This window comes from Bos javanicus, chromosome 5 (genome assembly GCF_032452875.1).
Source record: "Bos javanicus breed banteng chromosome 5, ARS-OSU_banteng_1.0, whole genome shotgun sequence".
Taxonomy (NCBI): Eukaryota; Metazoa; Chordata; class Mammalia; order Artiodactyla; family Bovidae; genus Bos; species Bos javanicus.
Window position 1 is genome coordinate 60634672 of NC_083872.1, and position 16443 is coordinate 60651114.

Consider the following 16443-nt stretch of genomic DNA (forward strand, 5'->3'; position numbering starts at 1 on the left):
GGGAAACAGTAGAAACAGTGAGAGACTTTATTTTGGGGGGCTCCAAAATCACTGTAGATGGTGACTGCAGCCACAAAATTAAAAGACCCTTGCTCCTTGGAAGAAAAGTTATAACTAACCTAGACAGCATTTTAAAAAGTAGAGACATTACTTTGCCAACAAAGGTCTGTCTAGTCAAGGCTATGGTTTTTCCAGTAGTCATGTATGGATGTGAGAGTTGGACTATAAAGAAAGCTGAGAGGCAAAGAATTGATGCTTTTGAACTGTGGTGTTGGAGAAGACTCTTGAGAGTCCCTTGTACAGCTAGGAGATCCAACCAGTCCATCCTAAAGGAAATCAGTCCTGAATAACATTCACTGGAAGGACTGATGCTGAAGCTGAAACTCCAATATTTTGGCCACCTGATGCAAAGAACTGACTCATTTGACAAGACCCTGATGCTGGGAAAGATTGAAGGCGGGAGGAGAAGGGGGCAACGAGGATAAGATGGTTGGATGACATCACCAACTCAATGGACATGAGTTTGAGTAAACTCTGGGAGTTGCTGATAGACAGGGAGGCCTGGCATGCTACGGTCCAAGGGGTCGCAAAGAGTCGGACATGACTGAGCGACTAAACTGAATGCCTCAGAATCCATGTATTTGATAAACAACTATTTATCAGGCAACATGTTAGAGGCAAGGGTAGTGTTTCTCATACTGTGGTCTGGACTATCTTAAGGAACTCACAAAACAATGTGATGAAAGCCATAACAGAGGTGAATGTGTACCAAGAGTGCACATGTGTGATGCACATACATCATGCACCTAACCCACAATTTGGGAAAGAGGTGAAGATTAAGCCAAGTCCTTAAGGATGAGTAGGAATTATCTATTCTTTTATCTATCTGTCTCCCCAAAATATATGAGTGACAACTTAGCTAAATGGATAGAGGTAGGACTCAAGAAGAGGAGCATCTCAGGAACTGGAAGCATGTGTGCAAGCGTCAGGGGATGAGAAAGAGCATGGCACCTTGGGGTAAAACAAGCAGTTCCACATGTAGAGCTGGAGGCTGGGGAGTAAGAGGCAGTGAGGAGGCTGAGGCAGCAGACATTCAGAAAGGGCATGGCATTAAACAGTGTGGACAATGTGTGAGGAAACTGGAGAGTCAGTGAAGGGTTTTAAGCAAAGAAGTGACATTTTGGATTTCACAAAGATCCTTCAGAGTACGATATAGAGAATAGATTGGGGAGCAAGCAAGACCCAACAGAGTGAACTCTCAGGTAGAGGGGACGTTCCTATAAGGCATAGAAATGGTCTGCACCACCACTGGTAGCTTAGGGGTGGAGAGAAGCATATGGACTCAAAAGAGACTCCAGTAGCAGAATGGGACAGGCCCTGGTGAATGTCTAAGGCTAGTGAAGGAGAGAAAGGATGGAATATGGGTCTCAGTTTTTGTCTTGATGGGCCTTTCTGAGTTAGACAGTAATACCATTCATTTCAGTTTTTATTTTCTCAGTGAGACAAGAGGCAAGCTCTGTGGCTGAGAGCAAGCAATGAGTGTAAGGAGGGGTCTTAGGGACAGGAGAAGACACTTTGAAAGAATCACTACAGGAATGGAGAAGAGTTAAGGGAAAAAAAGGATTTCCAGGGTAATTTAAGGGCCACATTCAGAGTGGGAAAAAAAATTTGTAGAGGCATCTCTAAGCACAATTGTGTTATTATTTTACCATTAGAGTTCAGCTCTTTAGCTGAAGGAAGAAGGTGAACAGTAGAATTGATTAGCACTGGGCTGAGATGGACAGACAAGAGGGCAATGGAGTTGAGCAGACTCATAGAAGATTCAAGAGAAAATCATGGGAACAAGCTAGGTATCATGCCCACTTTTGCAGACAAATAGCTATGTGGGGGCCAGAGAGGAGAGAAAATAAGTGGTCTAATGTGGCATAACTAGATTATTAAAAAGAAGAAATAAAAATTAGAAAAATGGCCAAAAGTAACAAATAGGAATTGATAAGGAAAGGAAGGGAGCTAGGGATTTGCAGAGGAGGAGTTGACAATTACCTGTTTGTTCTTACAAACTACACTTCTTCACTACACCCTCTGTTCTAGGAAGGATCCCCTAGTGGACCTCAGTTCTTCTGAACTTTGATAATCATCAGAGAGGGAGCTATTGTTCCAACAGGGTGACTGCAGTGTCCTACCCCTTTAGATGTGCTGGGAGGGGAAACATGGGTTGTTGGAGATGAGGTGCCTAGTTCTCCTGGAAGAGCCAGAGCACTGGTCCACGTGACCTCCATTTATCTTTGCTTCTTATCTGGAGGTAGGGGTGGAGTCAGAGGGCTATGCACTGGGATACAGGATATGAGAAAACTATAGGAATCAATTACAAAAGGAACTGATGGAAAACCTCAGAAACCTCAGAAAGGTCAGGTTGACTGCCATAAAAAGAAACATAAATTCTTAATGGAGATTAAATAGTATAAGAGAGTGATTAAATTTTATCTTTTCAATTTAATTTTAAAACACCCAAACCTTTCTAGTAGCTGCTGAAAGATAGTGTTAGCACAGATGATGTCACCCAGAAAGCATCTGAATGTTTTTCATAATTTTTTTTGTTTTGTTTTAGGAACTATGTGATTATGAAGTGTAAAGTAACGTCTGCAAACATAGCAGAGGCCTTGAAAGACTTCTGCTTCTCTCTGTTACAGACAGGAAAGTTAGGAAGAGAAGTGAAATATGACACAGAAAGAGGATTAGTGTTTTCTTTTTGTTTGTTAATAAGACAAACCATCCAGGAAAAGAGCTTGTTTCTTAAAGTGAGATGTATACAAAATGCCCAACAGAGAAACTGGCACATTTTACTGTGATCTCTAAATGATACTTTTCTCTTCTCCTCCTCAAGAGAACAATTAAACATTCATTAAAACAGTAACATTTTCTGAGATTGTGAAAATGTAAATACTTTTACATAAATGGGATTAATTGCATAGCACCCTTGCCTTAAGTAGATGTTCTCCATCACATTCTGCAAATTAAATTTCACAACTCGTTAAGCAGAAAAAATGTGTACAATGCTCTATTTTAATTTCATTTCCAATGCTGTGACAGCTCATGGATATTAAAAATGACTTCTAAAAAATCATCCTGTCAAATTTCTCCTATAGCTGGAATTTAGGGTCAAAAAAGGATTAAAAGTTAAATAAGTCAAGATAAAATGGAACGTGAGGCCCTTAAAATCTGAAAGCCCCTAAAATCAGCATTTCTCTTTCAGCATGTTTTCAAAGATGTCTTTCTCCTTCAATACTGTTCCCTCTCCCTTTCCTATCATCATTATCTGACCAGTCTTTCCTGTCTCCCTATTTATTTTAGTTCATCTTTTGAAAATCTAAAGTGGCAAATTTCACGCCTTCCCTCTCACTTTTCATTTTAGAATTTGTACCGACTGTATTGACAGTGGCAAGTCAATGTTATTCAAATTCATGATGTTGCTTAATTAAACAGCCATTGAATCTGCAGGTTGGTAAGACTGGTCCTTGTATATGCCTGGGCAGTTGCAAGTGTTTTTGGTAATGGCAGAGTCAGTGGAATAACTTTGATCCTCCCCTGGACTCCATTCTTGGACATTCCTCTTTTCTGTCCACACCCACTCCCTTGATGATCTCATCCAGTTTCATGGCATTAAATATCATCTCTGTGCAAATGACTCCCAAATGTATATATTTAGTTCAGATCTCCCCTTTGAACTTTAAACTCCCAGAACCAACTGCCTACTCAGTATTTCCACTTGGATGTGTCACAGGCAACTTATACCTAATGTGTCCACATATGAGTTCCTGACATTCGTTTCCAAATCTACTCCTTCTAGAGTCTTCTCCACCTCAGTAACTGGCTGTCCCATTCTTCAGGTACTCAGGCTAGAAACATCCTTATCTGTTTCTTTCTCTCATACCTGCACCCAACCTGCCAACAAATGCTGTTGACTTTATCCATAACATTGATCCAGAACTCAACTACTTTTCATCATTTCCACTGCAACCTTCTGTTTCTGCGCCATCAGATCTAGCCTGAAATTACCGGCAATAGCATTCTAGCTGGTCTCCCTGCTTCCCTCTTTGGTCTTTCCTTACCCATAAACCAGAGAAATCATATTAACAATAAATTGATCATATTATCCCTCTGCTTAAAGCTCCAATGGCTTCAAGTATCATTCAGAGTAAAACTCAATGACTTTATAAAAATTTATTGTCCAGATTGGGACCTCTTTGAGAGTGAAAGGGAATGCTATTAATAGTTTAAGTGATCTCGGTGTAAATTTGGGCCATCCTAGACACCCGCTTATAAGGATCTGCATAATTTCCCACACCTTGCCATTATCTCTCTGGCCTCTGGTATAGTGTAACATACCTCAACCCTTCTGCCTCAGCACCAGCCTCTTCACTGTCCTGACGGCAGGAGGCAGACTTTCTCAGGACCTTTGCCCTTCCCCTAGACATATCCATAACTCATTTCTGCTTCCCTTCAGGTCCTTATTCAAAAATCCCATTAAGGTGTTCCCTGGAAGCTGTCTAAATATTTAAAACCCCCTTTCTACTACCTAGTCCCCTTCCTTGCTTCTTTATTTTTTTTATAAAATTTATACTTATTACTATCAAACATCCCATATATTTTATTTACTTAACTTGTTTAGCACCTTACACTTAGAATGTAATCTCAAGGGCAGGAATTTTTGACTTTTTGTTCTGTACCCCCCATTCCTAAAATAGTTGGAACATAGGAGACAGTATGTAAATATTTGTAAGAAGAATGAATGAATTATGATTAGTTTGAAAGGATACACAGGAGTTGTGTAACATCCGACACATTTAATAAATAGTATTATCATTTCACAGTTATTTTCATAGAATTCAATTCAGCACCAGCCTCCTTGCTGTCCTGAAGTACTGTCTGAATGTATTTGGACATTTATGGCTTCTGGGGATATATGATAGATGCAGAAGTTGGGGGTCTAGGAGCCACAGAGCGAATACAATGAGAAAAGAGGCAAAGTTCTTCAAGAAGTGAACACTGTAGGAGTAGAAGAGATAAAGGACATGATATTATAGTTGCATGTGAGTGACACAGAGTGCATGGGTGTGCAGAAGAGACGCAGTTTATATTCAATGACTTTTCAGACACTTCTGATTACTGATCAGAAGCAATAACTTCCATATTCTCTGGAATGACTCATTTTCCTCATCTTCCAAGGTGCCCAACCCCTGCTGCTGCTGAAGAATCCCCATTCTGGTTTGCGTTCTCCATCCCTTAGTAGGAAGCTACCTTGTATGCCCTACCTGACCTTCAGCTGTCTGTTCCTCATTGTCTTAATTTTTCAACATGAATCATCGGTTACTAACTCGGCATTTTGCAATCTGATCTCTCAAAGTTTCCACAATATTACAATGAAATACTGGCAAATATGAAGCAAACAGATGCTAAACAGATTTTTTTAATAGCCACAAAGAAAGTATTTGCAGAGGAAAAATCCACCCATTGAAACCAATCAATCAAAGTTTATTGATTTAATCTCTGGGTTTGTTCTAATTTTTAATGTAGTTTCTTTGAATAATTTTAATTGATAACCATCCTGTGGGTTTTCCTTAAACTAAAGGCAATTTTTTAAAATGTGCTTTTATAAGTCTCCTGCCCCACCCCTACAGGAAGGGAGTAGCCTAACCCCAGGGTGTGGATAATCAAAGCACTCTAAACAAACAGATAAAACATTTATTTTCCAAAAAATTCAACAAAATTATAGCTGAGAACATGCTTCAAAGTATAACATTAATAACTTAGAAAAATTACTTAAAGCAGTTACCAACTAGATAAAAAGTATTTCCTTCACCCGCCCCCCCCCAACAAACAAACCAATCAATAAAAAGTATGCTAAATGGCACTGAAGAACTGTTAATACTCATTACCATATGGTTTATGCTAAACGATCTTGTGTTAGTCGCTTAGTCATGTCAGACTCTTAGTGATCCCGTGGACGATAGCCCGCCACGCACCTCTGTCCATGAAATTCTCCAGGTAAGAATACTGGAGTAGATTGTTATTCCCTTCTCCAGGGGATCCTCCTGACCCAGGACTCAAACCCAGGTCTTCCACATGGCAGGCAGATTCTTTACCATCATCTTGGGTAACATTAAATGCAAAGAGTCTTTGCCTATTATTTTTCTATCTAATGTAAAAAAAATTAACTTTGTTATACAAAGTTTTCATGCATGCATGCTAAGTTGCTTCAGTCGTGTCTGACTCTTTGCAACCCCATGGACCATAGCCCACCAGGTTCCTCTGTCCATGGGATTCTCCAGCTGAGAATTCCATGGTGGGTTGCCATGCTTTCCTCCAACCAGGAATTGTCTCTTATGCCTACCTGCAATGGCAGGCTGGTTCTTTACCACTAGTGCCACCTTGGAAGCCCAAAGTTCACATAGCCATATTACAAATGATCAATTAAACTGTAAGTTTTATAGTTTAATAATTACCAGAGCAATTTAATTTTGTTTTTAATTTTTGAGTTATAATAAAACCTAATCATATAAATAATTTTAAGGCAATCTAGTCATCCCAGTTCCAGCATTGATTACTTCCTCTGACAAAGTTACCCTGACTCACTAAGTCTCAAGGACTTTATCTGTAAAATAGGGTTGATACTGAAACCCAACTAACAACATTCTTTTGAAAATAAGGGATGTAGAGAACTCTACAGAATGCCTGGGATATGGGAAAGCTTCAGTATATAAGAGCTGCCACCATGACTCTCATGACTGATACTGCTGCAAAAACAGGCACAAGCATATTTCAATGACTGAAGAAAACAAGTAGCTAACCAGAGTAGTGTCTCCAAAGTATTCCTACTTGTGTATTACTTTATCTTTACAGTTTAAAAATCCTAAATATTGCTGAGCACCTTATACATGTAAATACCTATAAAACCCTGATTAATGTATCATTTTCTGCACATTTGTGCCACACTGACTTTATCACAATGTACTGAAATGTAATCCTCTTCAATAGCCTAAAGAGACAAACACTCAAATCTTAAAAAGCATTGGACTTGCACAGCATACTGGGGGAATTAATCATGCACTGTCTCATATTATTTAATAAATCAGTCCATAAATGATATTTAATCTCTTACACACTAGACTGTAAGGACTACAAAGGAAAAGCAATGTATGTAGTTTTTGCATCTTTCACACTACACAGCTTGACACAAAGGAATTTCAAATGATTGGGCTGCCCAAAAAGTTCGTTCATGTTTTTCCGTAAGATGTTACAGAAAAACCACAAACAAATTTTTTAGCCAAGCCAATAGTACAGTGGAGTTAGCACTAGGAGAGAAGTCAGGAAATACAAACTTCAGCTGAGTAATTGTAGACAAGACATTAATTCTCTTCAGGCTTCAGATTACTCATCAGTCATGTGCTTTTCCATCTATGACATTGAGGTTCCTTTTCAAATGCTCTCATTCTAAAAAACACTAGCAAGAGGGATTTTTACCAGTGTCTGTTATTTTAATACACTTCATTTTTCCATATCAAAAGATTGAAGGAAGCCTTAATTATAGATTTTGTTCACTCATGAAATCTTGCCAGGAACTCAGAGTTCTTATCACTGTCTGTTTCATCCAACACAAATCCTTCAATCTGTTATAAGAACAGCAACCCCTCCACTGCCAGCATTCCCACTGTCTGTGTGTTAGTCACTCAGTCGAGTCCAATTCTTTGCAACCCCATAGACTATACAGCCTGCCAGGCTCTGCTGTCCTCTATCCATGGGATTCTCCAGGCAAGAATACTGGAGTGGGTAGCCATTCCCTTCTCCAGTGATCTTCCTGACCCAGGGATCGAACCCAGGTCTCCTGCGTTGCGGGTAGATCATCTGAGCCACCAGGGGAGCCTCCCCACATCCTCTATTCTGTTTTATTTTCACCTTAGAAGTCATCACACTCTGGCATACTGTATAACTTAGCTAATTTGTTTTGTCTTCCCCACCCCACTCTCACTACTGTGCCAAGCACCAGGCCCATCTGTGCCTTTAAAAAAAAAAATGGAGGTATATTTGGAAATTAAGAATTATATGTATTTAAGGTTTACAATTTGATGATTTGTTACACATAAATATTGTCAAATAATCACCACATTCAAGCTAATTAACATTTCTGTCACTTCAGATAGTCACCACTTTTCAGCACACGTGGTGAGAATACTTAAGATACAGCCTCCTGGCAAATTTCAAGTACACAATAAAGTGTTGTTAACTGTAGTCATGAATGCATGCATGTTTAGTCACTCAGTCATGTCCGACTCTTTGCGACCCCATGGACTATAGTCTTCCAGGCTCTTCTGTCCATGGGATTCTCCAGGCAAGAATACTGGAGTGGGTTGCCATGCCCTCTCCAACTATAGTCATACTATTGTACATTAGTTCTCCAGAACTTGTTTATCTTTCATAACTGAAACTTTGTGCCCCATGAACAATATCTCCTCCTGTTTGCATCTTTCACCAGGATTTTGGGAGCACTTAATACCTCACCCCAGCATTTCCCAAATTATGCTCTGAGGATCTCTAGAGTTCTAAAAGATAGGAATTGGAGTTCTGCAAAGACAGGATTGCATGGGCTAATAAGTTTGGGAATGTCCCATCCTATACCTCCCATTTGAAGATACAGGACACATAATGAGAATATTTATGTGTTTATAAATGTCTCATTTTGTTAAACCCAATCAGTGTCTCCCAACCTAGTTTGGCTATGGAAACTTTTATTCCCAGAACACCATCGACATCTCAGAGGACACTTCTGCTTAGGAGAAAACTGTTTGGCAAATTCTTTTTTACCTTCATGTCACATCCAAATGAACAGCAAATGTGAGAGAGTGAGCAAGGGTAAAGGCAGACATCTCTTTGCTATCAACTCTTAGAGGTCAGTAATGGTGAGAGAACATGGTTTTATGAAACAAATACTATACTTAAAGTCTTTGTGATTTAGTCCAAGCTCTGTCACATAACTAACTGTATGAAAGTGTTAGTCGCTCAATCCTGTCAGACTCTTTGCAATCCCATGGGCTATAGCCCTCCAGGCTCCTCATCCATGGGATTCTCCAGGCAAGAATACTGGAGTGGGTACCCATTCCCTTCTCTAGGGTATCTTCCTGACCCAGGGATTGAACCCAGGTCTCCTGCATTGTAGGCAGATTCTTTACCATCTGAGCCACCAGGGAAGTCCAACTAATTGTAAGCTGAGCAAATCACCTTATCTCTGAGCCTCAATCTCCTCTCCTATAATGAGACACATTGTAAGATAATCATATCCTGTTCTTTGAAACTGCTGACCAGCTTAGAACGTTTTGTGTAAACTTAAACTTATATTTAAAAAGTATTCTTCTGTGTGGATTTTTGAGGCCTGTATTTTTAAAGTCCTCTTTCAGATGACTGGTGCCTTCCACTCTGAAGATGGACATATCTGATTTCTTAGACATGAAACGACAGGATTCTCTAAGGCCCTAAAAAGCCCAAAGAAGTATTTCAGAATCGACAATGGAAACAAATTTAAAGACTGGGATATATTTACGTTAGCCTACGTAGTAGGATAATACCTAGAGAAGGCCTGAGAAATCTTATGTAGAATGGAGGAACATATAGGTCTACAGTATTATAAATAAGGAATAAATGAAATCTGAGCCTGCTTATTTGATGCTAGATTAATTGGATTATTTTTCTGCTCAGTTTTCAAAAGTAGTGACTGATGCTACAGAGTTGTACTGAAAAATTAATTTGTAGCTCAGCACTAATTTATATTCCAAAGCAACAAAGGAGCGGTAGATAATGATCGCTTCCAAGGAGGCTTCCTCTGGTCCTTATCTTTGAGGAAGATTCTCTTCTAACTCAGGAGGGAAAGATTCATTCCCAAACCTGTCTCTAAGGGAAAGAAATTCTATGATGGTTTAACATATACTTGCAAGTAATGCTCTAGAGAGGACTAGATGGCATTTAATGTTTTTCTTGCCATTGAAATATGTCTGCTGAAATAACTACAATAAAAAATTTTTTAACTAGATATAAAAGGTGACTGCACACTGAAAGATCGATCTACCATAAGTTTTAGTCTCTACCTGCTTGAAATTTGATATAAGCACTGATGACAATAAGTAGTTTGGCTTTAAAGAAAACAAGATTTTTGCTCTGCAGTGGAGAAGGCAATGGCAACCCACTCCAGTACTCTTGCCTGGAAAATCCCATGGGCAGAGGAGCCTGGTAGGCTGCAGTCCATGGGGACGCTAAGAGTCGGGCACGACTGAGCGACTTCACTTTCACTTTTCACTTTCATGCATTGGAGAAGGAAATGGCAACCCACTCCAGTATCCTTGCCTGGAGAATCCCAGGGACGGAGGAGCCTGGTGGGCTGCTGTCTATGGGGTTGCATAGAGTCGGACACGACTGAAGTGACTTAGCAGCAGCAGCAGAGTAAATAAATGTTTAGTCATTACTTTAGTCATCTCTAAGTAATTTCTGGGCCATTGAAATACATTTAATATGATATTTGCTAAGCAAGCATGCCTACCATCTGGTTACTGAAACTCTTATTTTTGCTACTTCATAAATAACATGACCCAGTAGCACTGAGATGGAGGGAACTGATATGAGCCTGTGGATCAATTCCAAAGCAATCTGAGAGTTCAAGCCATTCATTTGTTTGCAACACAAAGTGTTCTCCACAGAAGAAAACAAAGAGTCTAACTTATCTGTCTCTTTCCTGTCCTGGTATCTGGAAAAATGTCCATCGTGACAGGGTGCACACAGGTTTACAATACTAAGCCAACTTAAGGAAGAATGGAACGAAGAATAAGAATGGAACACCATCTGCGTGCTGCTTGGGCTGTATCCTCCTTGGTTCTGGTGCCAGCAACACTGTTCCAGGTCTGCAGAGCACACACAGAAACAGCAGCAGCTGGATAACATGGCAAAAGTCCACATGTCTATGGGAGTAGGGCAGAGAAGTACCCAAACCAATCTTTCCATCAGTCCCTGGCAAGTACCCCTGTGCACCAAACCAAAGACAGAATTTGTAGCACTGCCTGACACATAGTAGGGACTCAAATATTTACTAAATATAATCATCTGGGAAGTCTATGAATAGTAATATAAACACTGCTGGAAGAATGATTAACTTAATGTCTGGATGTATGCTTAACACTTGGTCCAGACGTTCACAACTTTGACACTATTAACATTTTGAGCAAATAATTCTTTTCTGGGAACCAAAATGGGAGGAGTGTTATCTTGCGCACTGTAGAAGGCCGAGCAACCTCCCCAGTCTCCATCTACTAGACACCAACCGTGTCACCCCCACCCTCAGCAAAAGTGTCTCCAGACACTGCCAAATAGCCCCTGAAGGGTGATGTTAACAAAATCACCTCTAGTTGGGAACCACTTATCTACTCTCTGTGTCACGTGCTAGAACTAGAAATACTATATTCTCTTCTCTTTTTTTTTCTATGTTGATATTTCTTGATCTATATATTGAAGGTACTTTATTCTCTAAATCTGCTTTCACCCAATTGTCTCTAAACTCCATGTTTTCATACATCTCAGTGGGGGGAGGGCTTTCTAGGTACATCCATACAAATTAAAAGAAAAAAAAAAGTCTCCCCCTTGAGCAATGGGAAATATGAAGCAAAGAGTAAACATTCTGGCTGTTTTGCAGAGTGATATTGAGAAGGTCTTGCACCCAGGATAGACCCAGGAGCCTGAGCTGCAACTGATGTGTGTGTGTGTGTGTGTGCCCAGAAAGAATTCCTGCGTCTAAAAAGAAACTAGCTTCATTTGTTTGCTATGCAGTCTCTTAATCTTAACAATAAAACTCCTCTGTTATACAAAAGTATCCTTCTGACAAACATAGTATTTTCCTCCCTTGGCTTTGTTTTTATTTACTTCCTATTTATGTTAAGGTTGCAGAAAGATAGGCATGGGCTCCAGGAACAGGCAGTCTCAGTAAGGCTTGCCCCTGCAGAGGCACAGTAAGCAGTCCTGCTGTCTGAAGACACCAGTAGTCTTTTAAACCTCTAAGGTAAACTGATAATGTTGCCTATCTACTCTTCCTTTAAATGAAAAAAAAATTAAAATCTTAGAATTCTGATTTAAACCTAGCCAGTGGGCAACCCGCTTGAAAATGATTCCACATGCATGTCTCAGGGTGAGAAATAATTTATGACAAATAAAGCTCATGAAAAATTCTAATTTCATTCATGTTGCTACAAGTATACCTTCATGCTTTAAAAAAAAATGTGGGCTGGTAACATTTTTCTACCTTACTTACAGTGTAGAGTTAAACCTGTGCCCTTACCTCTCCTCCAGTGCAGGGAAAAGGATTGGAGTATCTAGAAGTGCAAATAGCTCCCTTCTTGACAACATCGTCTTCCAGGCCAAATGTAGCTGAGCAGTTAGTTGCAAAGTACTTGTAAGGCTTCCATGTTTTTCCAAAGTCCTGGGACCGGTCCAGCACCATGGCTGCCGGCCGGGGAGACTTGAACACCATAATTAGATGAGTGAAGTAGAATTCAGCTTCCAGGTCTAGCTGGATCTTTTCTCTGTGTACATCCTCAGCAGACTGCCACCACGTGCGAGGATACCTGAAGGAGGAGTCTGCCATGGCAGCTGGTAGGTGAGCCAGGTGAGGCTGGGCAGCATTGCATTTGTCACATTTGGGCTGCTGACAAGTCAGATCAGTGTTCTCACTGTAGAAGCAGTACAGTTCAGTGGCGTTCTGACCACAGGTGGTGTCTGTCCAGAGTTTTCTCCCTAAAGCCAAATTTCCCATCCGAGGGTTACAGGCTTTTTCACAGCGGGAACTCACTCCAGCCACTCCACTCAGTCCTAGAGATGGGAAAGCATATGTTATTCAAGACAAACCCATCTGGAAAGCTCTTCTGTCCACCCAGTCCATCTTCAGCAGTCCCCATGTTGCCCTGAGACTTTCAGTAAAGAGGAAATTCTACCAAATGCAAATATGGAAGTGTGTGAATGTGCATGAGTGTATGAGGGTGTGCCTGCATGCGTGTTTCGTGTTCAGATGTACAATTCACATAAAAGAAAATAAAATCACTTTAGGTAAAGGGTGAGAGGAAGGAAAGTGTTAACACTGGGAAAAGATAATGGGCCTAAACCTTTTCAAATATTTTTAAACAGTCTCTATTTTTGAAACACACTCATTTGCTTTTGAAGCCATGACATAAATAATACTAAAAACCAACAACGTTTTTAAGATCACTCAGTTTAGTCTTTCAAATATAATTTGAGTCCTTGGCATTATCTAATATGTGTATGAGAATGCACTACAGAGGGAATATAGAATTCTACCATATTTTTAAGACAAAAATATGAAGGGACAAATTCTCTAGGAAAATCAATATGAGATATTGGTGTACAATGGGATCTCATTTAGGGAACTAAGATGTGCAATATCTGTTTTTAGTACTGCATAAATGTAACTAAGAAAAAACCCTCTAAACTACCAGATGACAGAAAAGCTTATTTGATGTGCTCTCTCCCTCTTGAGTGCTTCTCCCTATGACAGGTTATATAGTAGTCACCTGTTTGCCTAACAGGAGAATGGTTACAGTCTGGCAGCCACTAACAGCACCTTTAAACATAATCTGTGAACTAAAACACCTTCTTAAAGAAACATGTGCTTCCACCCAAACAAAGGCCCAGCAGACTTTAATGTTTCAAAATTACTTAAAATGATAAACATTATCCACCCATTAACATTCTGACTACATAATACAATCCTTTAATTTGGGCTTGTCATTTTAATTATGAATACCTTAAACAAAATTATCTATTTTAAAAGTTAAAACAGAGAGGGAAAGAAGGAAAAGGAAGCCAAACCCCAAATTCTAGCTAATTGAACATTTCTGCTTCTTAAGAGGGTGCACCTCTGAATTGTTATCACTATAAGCCAAATGACAACTTAGACCAAAAGAGAGACATTTCACACACTGACTACCACGAGCCTCACATAGTCTTTGCAACCTTAAGAAAGGGCTTCCTTAGGCATAGTTTTTAAATGTCAGATTCAAGTGTGCCTTATGTCTGGACTCTGCTTGCCACTTTTCTGATTAGCTGGGGCATCAGCTGCTTGTGGCCAACATCACACGAACACACAATGTGCTATGACTCACCTGTAAAGCATTTCAGGGAAAATCATATACTGCCCGTACAAGTATTTTTGACTTGAAACACTTGCCTTGTGATATTTATTTACAACCTTTTGATTGCTTGCATGTTTTTGCCATAACATGGTTTGAAAGGTTTATTAAAGTTCACTTTGTGGTTGGGGGAGCATACATAAGTGCACACAGGGATGCTTAAGTAGCAGGAATTAAAATAAAAGCTTAGACCCTTTAACAGTTCCTTGGGAAACGTTCTGAGTAATTTTAGAGCTCCCCCTGCCCCCCGCCAAAAAAAAAACTAAGAAGCAATCCAGAGAAGACTGGAGTTAGATAAATAATCGATGGACACAATACTTAGAGATCCCTAAAGAAGTGACCATCCAAATATAGCAAGGATGCCCCTAACAGTTCGACTGGGGTTTGGGATGCAGATTCTAAAGCCTGGCTTTTCTTCATGCTGGCATCTCTGGGGGCAGAGTAGATGAAACCGAAGGGACGGGAGAAGTGTGCCAATGCTCCCTCTCCACCCGTCAGTCCCTCCAGCCCACACTCTCCTTTCTGGAGCAAGTGAGATGCTTTGAAAGACCAAGAGGCCAAATAGTTACTCACTGTCTTTCCCCCTTACACCCTGAACTGCACTTGAGCCTAACTGGAAACCAGGTGACCTACAAGAGGAGAGAGAGGAACAGAAGGGGCTCCCAAATTTAGAAAGAGCAAGCTAGGACTGGTGGCCAAGGGCAGCCCAAGGCAGCCCGGGTGGGAGTGCAAGGGCGAGCGCATCTGACGACGCCGCTGCCCGGCGTCCAGTTACCCAGACAGGAAGCAGACCCGCCTCCGACCTCCCGCGGAGCCTCCGCCAGGGTACCAATTCCCCAGGGCGGCAAACCAGCTCCTTGCAACCTAGGGTGATCACCACCTACCTTCCCAGGCCGGGGTCTGAGTTCTAGCCACTGTCCCGGTGAGAGAGCCCTCACCCCGCCCCAGGTGTCCCTACCTGGCTCCCAAGTACCCAGCAAGAGTTCGGGGACGACGGCGATCGCTCTCAACAAGAGAGCGGCCCCGGCCCACGCGCGCCCAGGGTCGCTGGGCCACCCCTCCCCGTCATTCCTCAGGCCATGTAGTGCCGGGGGATGGCGAGCCTGGTCCTTTGTTCCCTCACAAAGTGGAAAGGCAGTTTTTTACTAGTCCAAACCGAGGAAAAAACCAAGGTCGCACTATCTCAGGCAGGGCGCACCCAGGATATCGGGTTATCCAAGGGCATGTGTATCGCAGATGCAAAAAAAAAAAAAAAAAAATCAATAATATTTTAAACTGCGGAGACCCGGGGAAAAGGAGGCGGAACATGGCCACTCATTTCATCCTTGGGCGCTGAGCTCGGCGCTCTCAGCCTGCGCACCCCTGTATCCCCGAGTCCCGAGATGGGGAACACAAGAGCGAAGGAAGGGGGGTGGGGGCCCGGCAGCGTCACCACCCACCTGCGGCCACCGCGGAGCAGCCCCAGAGCAGTAGCAGCCGCGCGCAGCTCCCCATGGCCGGGAGAAGCCGGGAGGACCCGGGCCGGGCGCGCGGGAGGGAGTCGAGCCCTCGCGGCTGTGGGATGAAGCGCCAACAAGTCCTCGGGAGGAACCAGGGCTCTTTTATTTCTTCGTCCTCCTGGGGTGCCTGGTTCGGTCAGTGGGCGGGGGCGCCGGGAAGCCGCGGGCTGGGGCCGCGCTGGGAGGTGGGGTGACCCTCGCGCACCGGCCTGGAGGGGCCCGGGCACCTCGGGGGCGGCAGAAGCCCCGGGACCATAACCTGCCCGGCCGCGCTGCCCAGCGGAGCAGTCCGCGGGCTCCTCCGCGGCTAGTCCGGGGCTCGGCGCCCGCAGCAGCCGCTGAACTTTGCGAGACCTTTCACTTCCCGGCCGCCGCCGCCGCCTCCTGGGCGTCCTCCTCCGCTTTTACCACCTCCTCTGGCTGCGGCGTCTCCGTCCTCTGCTTCTCCATGGGCAGTTCCATGGGATGCATTTTTATTGCACCGACACCGCGGCGCTCCGGTGCCAGCCCTCCTCCCCTCGCACCTCCACCCCTTCCTCCCTCCCGCCCCCCGCGCTCGCTTTGACAGCCGGGGCGCTGTAGCCTGTGAGGGCGAATTGCCGCCGCAGCTCGGGGAGGGACGCCCCCCACCCCACCCCCCACAGCCAGACCAGCCGCCCCGATGCCTCGCTGCCAGCTTGACCCGCCCGCCTCCGCCCCTCCGCGCGCCTTTCACC

The 16443-nt window shown here is 42.7% G+C and overlaps 1 protein-coding gene across 4 annotated transcripts in view; it reads right to left on the minus strand.

The window, feature by feature from the left end:
- Positions 1 to 16221, minus strand: part of NTN4 (netrin 4) — a 139189-nt gene extending 122968 nt beyond the window's left edge. The window contains exons 1-2 of one of the 4 annotated variants that reach the window (XM_061416958.1): positions 15668 to 16221; positions 12365 to 12894 (exon numbers count right to left, since the gene is read on the minus strand). In XM_061416958.1, the coding sequence (XP_061272942.1) occupies positions 12365 to 12894; positions 15668 to 15722 (585 nt within the window). In that variant the 5' untranslated portion in view covers positions 15723 to 16221. Of the gene's footprint in view, positions 1 to 12364; positions 12895 to 15667 lie in introns of those variants that run through there. The other 3 variants (XM_061416956.1, XM_061416957.1, XM_061416955.1) reach the window with 3 other exon arrangements.
- Positions 16222 to 16443: the final 222 nt, after the last annotated feature.